The 10998-nt window shown below is 36.9% G+C and overlaps 1 protein-coding gene across 2 annotated transcripts; it reads left to right on the top strand.

Moving 5' to 3' along the window:
* Positions 1–64: 64 nt before the first annotated feature.
* On the top strand, positions 65–10669 carry LOC126848697 (AT-rich interactive domain-containing protein 4B-like). Of its 2 annotated transcripts, none has more exons than XM_050589780.1 (7): positions 65–338; positions 1964–2394; positions 2477–2722; positions 2814–3018; positions 3094–7747; positions 7894–8034; positions 8222–10669. In XM_050589780.1, the coding sequence occupies exons 1-7, from the start codon at positions 333–335 to the stop codon at positions 8263–8265; spliced, it is 5727 nt and encodes a 1908-aa protein (XP_050445737.1). In that variant the 5' UTR covers positions 65–332; the 3' UTR covers positions 8266–10669. The 2 variants fall into 2 exon arrangements, with proteins under 2 accessions (XP_050445737.1, XP_050445734.1); XM_050589777.1 differs by having other exon boundaries at positions 71–338; positions 1964–2403.
* The last annotated feature ends 329 nt before the right edge of the window (positions 10670–10998 follow it).

Raw genomic sequence — 10998 nt, 5'->3', positions numbered from 1 at the left:
GGGATTTTGTAACCAATTTAACTACTTCCGTGATACCACATTTGACGCGCATGCGCGAAAAAAGAAGCTCGTCTGACACTGTAGAATCTTGTGCGCATCCGCGCCTGCGATTCGTGTTGCTGAGAGCTTTGGCGGTGAGGTCGGTGAGGAGTGTCGAGTGTCTGCTTTCTCGAAGCGGGTCGGTCAGTCGGTCTTCGTTCACTGTTGCTCCGTCTGTGAATCGTTTCGCTCGTTATAATAGTGAGGACGATGTGAGGACGGGCGCACCGGTTGTTTTGATGTTAGTGCGTTTGATCCATACTGGTAACATTCGCGTCGTCGAACTCTAGAAGATGCTGGTGAGTAAACAGGCGGGAGAAAATGTAGTACGACGTAGACGTAGAGCAACAATAGTAATCGCGACGGCTGACGCTTTCTTTCGCTTGATGGCGCGCGTTATATATATATATATATATATGTATGTATATATACATACATATAATATATATATATATATATATGTGTGTGTGTGTGTGTGGTATGTATGTATGTATGTGTATGTGTGCCTGTACATGCGTGGTTTTGTTCTTCGTGTTCTGTATTTTCATATAGAATCCGTTATGACATACGTTGTGCGTCGCGCGCTACGTATCCGCGCTTTTTCTGTCTCTCCCTCCCACTCTGTCTTTCTTTCTCTCTCTCGCTTCGTTCGCCGCTCTATCCTTCCCTCTCTCTCTCTCTCTCTCTCTCTCTCTCTCTCTCTCTCTCTCTCTCTCTCTCTCTCTCTCTCTCTCTCTGCTAGTCGGAGATAAGTCCGAGTACGAATATGCGGATCTCTTGCCGCGTAGAACGTTTGGCCAGTTACACAGGCAGGGGACGCACACCATAAAAATCTGAATTTTTTTTTTTCTTGTTTTTATGTTTTTTCTTGTTGCGGCAATTCTGCGACAGACACTTTCTAAGGCGTGAAAGGCACTACAAGATGCCTGGAAGCGTCATTGCACTGACTGAGACGACCGTCAAGCGGCTATCAAAATACACAAAATTTGCATCATCATTGATTATGCTTTGTTTAATTACACGTTTTTTAGATTTTTATTTTATTTCTTCATGCGCAACACATAAGTTAATTCGCTCTTTTTTTAGTTATACTCTATTGCACATATGTGTATGTATATACATATACATATATATGTATAGTCATCTTATTATTCTCTTAAAAAAAAACAAAAGATTATACAAACAGAATCAGTCATTTAAGATATAATTGAGACAAATGTATATTATATTGTAATGTGATTTTGTGGCATTTTATTGATTTGGGAAATCAATAATATTATAGATTTATATGTGCTTTACTTTAAATAAAAAGAAAACACATTAGAAATATGATTTAAAATAGATCTAATATGTATAATTCATTATAAAACATTATATATTGTAGATATGATAACATTATATATATATGCATACATATGGTAGTATTTTTTCTATTATCAATGTGTTAAATATTTTTTGCTATTACAATAATCAGTGTTCAGGGATCAGAAAGAAACGTGTGTAATTTATTTAGTTTATTCCCCGAAAAGAATTATAATAAGTATTGTCTTGCATTCTTATACTCTAAAGATAATTAATGTTTTATGTAAAGATGTTTATAAAAATGTTTTATGTTTTAATGTAAAGAGAGAAAGAAAAAAAATTATGAAATATAAATTATTGTGTAAAAAAGAGAATTTCTCTTATCTGTCATATTCCAAAATTTAAATTAATATTTATATATAAAACACATTGATAAATATTGATTAAAGTTATAGGAAACAGACTTGCATAATATGTACAAGAATAACACATTTCTATACTACTTTCTAATTTTACTTTTTGATGCTTGTTACTTTTTAAACTCGTATTACAAGTTTTTGATATGAAATCATTATTATAATCTTGATATAATACATTAATATTAAATTTATTGTTGTTATAGGGAGACGATCCACCGTCCCTATCGGTAGGTACGGAAGTTAGCGCTAAGTATAAGGGTGCCTTCTGCGAAGCAAAGATTCGTAAAGTAGTGCGATTAGTGAAGTGTCGCGTAACTTATAAACCGCAAGGTTTAGGAACTGCGACACTTTCCGATGATCAAATAAAAGGGACTTTAAGAGTAGGAGCGTCTGTCGAAGCTAAACATGTAGATCGGAAAGAATATGTTGAAGCTACAATTACAAAAATCCAAGACTGCAGTCAGTACACTGTAGTTTTTGATGATGGAGATATAACTACATTAAGGAGAACTGCGCTTTGCTTGAAAAGTGGACGGCATTTTGCGGAGAGTGAAACATTGGACCAACTCCCATTGACTCATCCAGAGCATTTTGGGAATCCTGTAATCGGGGGTAGAAGAGGTAGACGATCAAGGCAAGCGCAGTAAGTGCGGTGGAGAAGTATGTTTTTGAAAGGTCTAATAGTTGTTTAACACCACAAAATTTTTATAAAATAGAGATGAAAGCAGCGAAGATGAAGACAGTCCACCACGAGGCACTCACGATTCTGCTTCCAGTGGAGGATCAAAAGAAGGAATGGAAACTGAGCCAGAGATCGGCAAAGTGGTGTGCGTGGAACTTGGCGACAAAAAGAAGAAGGATAATTGGTTTCCAGGATTAGTGGTTGCACCTACTGCTCAAGATACAGTAAGAATACGAGTGAGGGACGATTATTTGGTGCGTTCGTTTAAAGATGCGAGATAGTAAGTGAAAAATCTTTTGTTATATATATAAATATCGATTGCTAATGTTTATATTATATATTATATAAATATTTGTTTATCTTTCTTTAAGTTATACAGTACCCAAGAAGGAAGCCACAGAATTCACTAAAGAATTGGTTAATAAAGTTGAGAATAGTACACTGAAGGTTGCAGTAGAGAAAGCGCTTCTATTCTTAGAGAAAAATGAATTACCGCCTCACTGGGATAAGGATTCTCTATTTGGGCATTCTGTTTCCAGTGGAAATAGTGATTACGATGGAGAACTTGACTCTGATGTAAGATTTCTCGCTTATTTTTTTCTTTTTTTTTTCTATTATACAATGGTTATGGAGAAACATCGCTTTTTTCAGAGTTCGGACGATGAACCGCGTGAGGAAAAAGATCATTTTGTGGCTCAACTATATAAATTTATGGATGATCGTGGAACACCTATGAATGTTTGCCCAATGATCGGATCCGAAGATATAGACTTGTATAGGCTTTTCCGGGCTGTTCACAAATTAGGCGGTTACAATCGTGTTACGAATCAGAATCAATGGAAAGCTGTAACACGACGACTTGGTTTAATGATGCAAAATTCGGGACCTTTATACAATCTCGTGAAACAGGCTTATAAGAAATATTTGCATCACTTTGAAGATTTTTATAAAAAATTAGGCTGCACTATGGTAAATCATCCGCGAAGTAGCACGCGTAAACAACGCTCTGGGAGAAGTTTAATCCGCGATAAAGACAGAAATACTCCTATACCACCGCAACCGCCGGCGCCAGTAAAAAGTGACAAGGATGAGGACGAGAAGAAAGTTGTGGATGACGAGAAGAAGGAGATTAAAAAGGAACCAGTAAAAGAAGAAGAGATTATAAAAATAAAGAAGAAAGAAGAATCCGAGGGGAACGATAGTAGTCAGGAGAGCGATATAAATATAGAAGGAGATGTTGAATCATCATCTAATATTGAAAAATTGCAAAAACCAACCGCGCAAATTTCTACACCATCTCCTACTTCTATTGGCGCATCGTCAGCAACTACATCATCCGGCCGAGCCAAATCAAAAAGTAAAGAAGATACCAAGAAAAAGACAGCCGAAAAGAAGAAGACGGAAACTAAAAAACAAGAGAAAAAAGATGATAAACTTAAGGAAGAAGAAGCTACTAAGACAAGATCTAAAGCGAAGGATGATATTGTAAAGAATAAAAGTGCTTCCGAAGGAAGGGAGACTCGAACACCATCCAGAGAAGGGGAAAAGAAGACATTATCAAAGCAGCGACGTTTAACGGACGAAGAATTGAAGAAACGAGGAAGGAAACGCAAAGAGTATGAAACGGAGAAGTCGCGTGCCGATGAACAACTTACGGAGACTGCCCCGAGTTACAAGGGCCCCGTGGAATGTGGCGATAAATTGAAGGTATATTACGGTCCAACGCACGAATCCAAAGTTACTTATGAAGCGAAAGTTATCGAAATTGAGAAGGACGGACCAGAACCGATGTACCTTGTACACTATACAGGCTGGAATACGAGATACGACGAATGGATTAAAGCATCTAGGATTGCCCAGAATTTTACACAAGCTCAAGGCAGAGTGAAACGAATCAAGGCCACTCCTAGACCTCAAACTCCCAGTACAAGTCTGTCCAACAGCATCAGCAATAAGATGAAAGGCACTTGCAATTTGGGCGCTAACGCAACGCAGAGCCGTCGCCGAGCACAAAGTGTCGCTCCTACTTCCAGTAGCACTGCTCAGTCAATTCCGACATCCGCGAAAGAAGTTAAGAAGGAGGAAAAGGAGAAAGACAAAGAAACGATGCAACCGACCAGATCCACTACACCGCTCTCCGTTGCCAGCTCTAGTTCCAGAACTAAGAGTCCTGCCACGCCTGCTAACAGGCAAACCAGGACAACTAGAAATACAGAACTGTCTGGCATAGAGCATCGGAGGCGCACCAGAAGAACTTCGGGATATACGGATATATCTATCGCGTCGGAAACCGAAGACAGTGAAGCTTATGAATCCGACACTATTGAGACTGAACAGACTAAGACTAAAACAAGAGGTATGGAGGAAAGAAAACGGAAAGAAACGCGTAGTAGAGTGGAAGAGAGAATTAAAGCGGAAGATGTGAGTGACGGTGAGGATGACAAAGATAATCTGGATGAACCGCGTAAAGGTAGACGTTTGAGAAGAACACCTGGCAAATCACAAGGTATTAAATCGGAACCTGATAGTGACCAGGAGGAACAACCGAAAGGTCGTGATTTTGATCTCAATCAGATACGATCCGAACTAAAAGGTTTCGATAAAGCGGTGAAAGAGTTGGTTAGGATAGAACCTGAGCCCGAGGATGAAATTAAGTTGGACGAAAAAGATAACATAGTAACAATTACGACATCACCTAAATTGGAAAAAACCATTGAGACTCCGAAAGTGGAAACTATCGTCGAGACAAAAGTGGAAAGCACGGAAGATATATACGAGTTTAAAGAACCGGAACCGTTCGAGTTTGAAGTGAGAAATAAGAGGGACACGAGTGGTGAGAAGGATAAATTGAAAAAGAGAATATTTGAGGATGAGCCTAAGAGTCCGAAGAAGAAGCAGAAAACGCCAGTCGCGATACCGGTATTAAAAGAAACGAAACCACTGGAGCCATCAGATAATGATTCTCGAAAGAAACCGAGGAAATTGTTCGGTAAAAGATCCGACGATGTGAACGAAGCAACAGTGGCGGCTGCTTCTAGCAGCAGCAAACCTACTCAGATCGCATCGTACATGGCGTGCGAGGATGTTTTTAACAAGTTTTGCGAGTCCACCTCGTCGTTTAATCAACTGAAATCAATGACCGTAGAGGAACTTCCCAATAAAATGTCCAGCTGCTTAAGTATTTTGTTTAATGATTTGCCAGCGGATGATGAAGGTACGCGCGATGACTCAGAAGACCGCCTAATTATATCAGAGACCGAGGTATCAGAGGCGGAACAAGATAATGTGTTTACATATCAACAAGAAATCCAGTTTCACAGCAACACTGAATTGGCGGACATGACTGAATCTAAGAAAAATGAGACGAGCACCGTAATTGAATGCTCGAAGGAAGAAACCAGCGCAACAGCTAGCATGAGTAATAGTAACAAACCCTCTAATTCACTGGATCAGAAACAAAATCAAACTAAGTTGTTGTCTACAGCTGGACAATCACAATCGGAATTGAGAATGCTGGACACTAAGTTGCTTGACATCACCCCGATTCCGTCGCCGATCGTGACACCTCCAGCTCCCATAAGCGCAAGACTGCCAGCGACGTCTACGATAGAAGAAAAATTATCGGCCGCTGCTATGGCATTCCGAAATAAAACTAAAGACACCAAAAAGGTCGCGGACGAGGACACATCCGATCTCGCGCGAAAGATAATCAAAGACTCGTCAAAGAAATTAGACGTTTCACAAAGAAATAAAGATGTGGATCGCAGTATTACTGTGATCGAAATAGACGACAAGAAACGCGAACAGGAAGAGATTAACGTGAAAGATCCGTGCAGAGAGATTATACGTATGACAGTTAAGAAAGAGGAAGAGGTACAACAATTGAAGCCAAAGAAAGAAGCAGAATTGAAGAAGTTCAAAGAGGAGACAAAGATCGTCGCTGAGCACAAGACCAAGTTGCAGGAAATCACGAGGGATGAAAGTTGGACAAGTGTCGAGAAAGAAAGTGGTAAGCAGTCCGAAGAGGAGTATAATAAAGTGACCGATCAAAAGGAAAAAGACAAAATTGAAAATCGTAAAAAACAGATCAATCAGGATCATATTATAGATTCTACGGACAGCAGTGATTCGGAACAGAGGCTTGTGATTGATAATGAAGAATCGCAAGACGTTAAAGTATCGACGTCCAGTTTTGATGTGAAGCTACAAGCGGAATTGGATCGTATACAGAATAGAGAACAAGATAGATATGCGAGGGGACAGCCCTCATTGAAAGCTTCGCAGAATGTTCAACATCAGCAGCAGCAGCAGCAGCAACAACAGCAAGAGTGTACGGAATTCAAGATCGACGTAACATCGGTTTCAAAGACGGACGAAGAGGGCGAGACGATGAATTCACTGTTGTGCGAAGAGGAGATACCCGGCTCACCGGCTCCGCCGTCCGAGAGTATCGAACAAGTCAACGTCGGTCCCTCGTGTAGCCCGCCCAAGAGTGAAGTTACCGAGAGCAGCATAGTGCTGATGGAGATGCCTTTTGCGAGCGCACCAACTTCGGGTCAAAGTACGACGAGCAGCAGCAGCACTGTTGTCACCCTCAGCATGGCATTGCCAAAGACCGTCGAGGCATCGATACCGGTTTCTTTGCCAATGCAACAGACCGCATCTTTAAGTATGCGCCAGCCACAGCAGCAACAACAACATCAACATCAGCAACAACAACATGTACCGGTTTTGATGCCGCCGCAACGACGAGAAAGCAACGAAGCCGCGCCGGTGATGGACAATACGCCGCCAACGACCCCCGATTCGAGTATATCCAATATCTCGGGCTCGCCCAGAGAGGAGAGAACTGGCGGCTCGTCGCCGATCTCCGAAGATAACATCAAGCTCAATCGCGATAGCTCCGAGGCGGACAACGACAGCGCCGGCAAAGGTCCGGGCTTCAGTGAGGACGACACTCTGCCAAACTCCGAGGGTAACTGTACGGACAGAATTTTAAAACCGCCCGCTAAACGGTCGATCGACGACATGCAATCACCCAAGAAGCGCAAGAGAAATCGCAAGCACTCGGAATGTGGCGTCGTTGGCGGTGCCGCCATACCAAAGAAACCCGGTAGACAGAGTAGTAGGCACGGTAGATACGGAGCTGGAAGTGACAGCGACGACACCAGCGAAGGATCTAATCTTTGTGGGGTTAACAACACGCCGACGAGTCACGCCAACACAATCACCACTGTCCCTGATCTTGGCACATATTCGTCGAGATCACCAAGACCAACAAAATATAACTTTTACGTCGAATTAGGTATATTAATTAAAAACTTATATTTGCGCGTTATGCTTTCTGATTACACATTAAAAACATCGAATTTTTTGTAAATCTGATTAGATTTAATTGCGTGGAAATCACAAAAGCATTTTTCTCAAAATAGTTATATTAAATTTTTGCAGATCCTGAATTGGATGGTAGTCAAAGGATAGCTGTGCTACAGCAGAAATTAACCGAATTGCGGAAGACATATAATGCCGTGAAGGTTGAACTCGCCGCTATAGAAAGACGTCGAAAGAAATTACGAAGGCGGGAACGAGAAGGTAAATATTTTACTATTTTTTGCTCATTATTATCTCCACAATTTTCAATTTGTTTTCTTTCGAAAACCGCCATTTGCCAATTGTTGTACATAGATACAGAAAAGATTTAAAAACTTTAATCTCGTAATTCTTTTTTTATTTGTAACATTGATATAAAAATTAATATAAATAAAACATTTTATTTCAGCGATGAAAGCAGCTAAAGCAGAAATGCAGCAAGCTTGTTCGTGATAAACAGTGTTGAAAAAAATCATTCTTTTCTCGAATAATAAGTAAAACTTTTGTATTTCGACTTTCAGAAATATTGAAGTAGCAATCGACACGGGCATCATGCAATCATGACAATTTTTGTCTACGTACAGTTTGTTTAGATAATATTTGTCTCTGCACATTTTTTTTGTATTAATAAACTGTAGATATAGTCGTAAGATTTAGAATGATGATGCGTTTATCAGAGCGATACACTCATATATGATATATATTGTACATTGTTTCGTCAAGTTTCGTCATCGAATAATTAAAAAATTTGTATCCTATGTCACCTGCTCAGATGCAAAGTACAAATTATCAAAACTGATGATCGTTTTTCAGGTATTATTCATTTCTTTTTTCTCAAAAAAGGAGATATTTATCAATAGTTACATATGTTGTTGATAAAAATCTTGGGAACAAGTAATTAATTAAGCTGACCATTTTGTTTTTGGAGCACGACCACACCGATTGCGGTTGAGCTGTTTTCACATAACATTGAAAAAGACAAAGTACATGTCATAAAAATCCCAGTGACGTCATGTAAACATTGCACGTTTTCTAGTATTGTAGGAAAAAATGTGTAAATATTATAAATTAGAATAAAATTGTGAATTGTTAAACATTGTGTGTGTGTGTGAGATGATTAAGCCACGCGTGTATACGTATACATAAAAGATTCTCGTTCAAATAATATAAATAATATTGCAATTTTTTATTTTGTGGTTCTGGAAATCATGAGCAATGGCTTCTTGTATAAGCATGGAATGTAAAAGATGGAATGTTTGTATTGCTATTTTAATTTATGTATATAACACAACGTTAAGATGCTATTATATTTGGATAGTATTATACTTGGAGAAGAAACAATTTGTATATTGACACATGTAAATGAATACCGATGCTCTCGATAAAAAATAACGATATTGTTTTCTTTTTCGTGCTCTTCATGATTGATAATTTATCGTGAATACAGCTCAACAATATTAACAATTTACTAATTTTCATGTAATATTTAATTGTTATATTTCTTTAAATAGCTATTATTTGCTCATCGATGTCATATACCACGATTGGATTTATTAGAGATGCATTTATATTTGTATTTCGATATAGATATATATCGAAATGCATCAAGCGGACATTTGCTTATCATTCGTACAGTCTGCTTTCTGATAAGACATGGGAAGCCTGGAATACTCAGGCAATTTTTTTATATCTGAAGAAATCAGGGAATTTTCATAACATTTTATTGGGAATTTAGAAATAAAAAAAAAATCTTAATAATTTTGCTATTATACTATAAGCAGTCTACAATCCGCTGGTAAGTCAAGTTGTGAATTATGTGTTTAAAATATATTATAAATATATATCTATCTCTGTTTATATATATTCAATGTCAACAAAATATTGCATACATATTCTTTATTTTGTTTTTTAGTGATAAAAAATGAAAATATGTAATTTAAAAATTTTTATTTTAATGAAATCATCTATTCAGTTTATTTTTTCAGTATATATCAGTTTATAAATCTAGCATTTAAAACTTAAATGGCTTTGTGCTTTTACTTCGTTTGAATGAAAAGGATTAAAAAACGCGTACAATAAAAGAAAACTTATCTTAGGAAATTACATTAAAAAAATCTTTAAAATATTCTTTTTATCTGAAATTTTGAACAAAAATATCTGGGAGATTAAGGAATTTTTTTTACAAGATTTGAGTAGAGATATCCTATATTCGACTCATGTATCTGTTTCCTTAGATTCGGTGACACATATAAAATTATTTATAAGAGAATGACATTTACATTTAAACCATGATTGATATCAACGCGGAAAAAGATTTTCTATTAAAGATCATATATGTAATATATACGTGCATCTCTCTGAGTTTTATCTTTAAAATTCTTGATCTGTCACTGTAGTTATATTAAATTACAGACAATGTCAAAAGCGATAAATTATATATATTAAATATATATATTATATATATTAAAGAATGCTTAAAAAAAACAAGTATTAAAAAATTAGATAAAATAGTGTAAAAAAGAAGGAATTTAATCTTAAGAAATACATCGAAGATGTGAATCAAATGCCGTTAGATGAAAAAACATGTAAGAAAATACACAAAGCTATCTCTGAAAAAAGAACAAAATTTTATATCAATACATACGCATATATACACGGACAAACACAACACATATACATACATATATATATATATATATATATATATATATATATATATATATATATATATCTCGATATATATTTTTTTATAAAAAATCAATATGTGAATATGCTTTATGATGTAAGAAAGCGATTGCACATAAATCTAAGGCGAATAAAAAAAGTCGTGGGGATTCTTCGATTGTATATAATTTTACATTATGTGTGTTATAAACCCAAATTAGATTCTGATAGTTTATTGCACATTCTAACATAGCTGCGCAATTTGATGTATAATAGTCTCAGAAAAAAATGTTGCAGTAGCACATATACGCGCGTATTTGTTTTGAAAAAACTAGAGGATGCATTTTGACATAAAAATCTTTCAATAATTTGTGCTATATGGAATTGTATATTTGTGTGTGACTGATATATTAAAGCAATTTTTATTATTGCATTTAAATATTAAATATAATATTTTATACAAATCTATATTTTCATATTAGAATACAACTAATTATGCATTAATAAAGTTTTTAAAAGAAA

Source organism: Cataglyphis hispanica, chromosome 4, assembly GCF_021464435.1.
Source record: "Cataglyphis hispanica isolate Lineage 1 chromosome 4, ULB_Chis1_1.0, whole genome shotgun sequence".
Classification (NCBI taxonomy): Eukaryota; Metazoa; Arthropoda; class Insecta; order Hymenoptera; family Formicidae; genus Cataglyphis; species Cataglyphis hispanica.
Note: the sequence above shows the minus strand (reverse complement) of the source record. Positions and strands in the feature narration are given on the sequence as shown.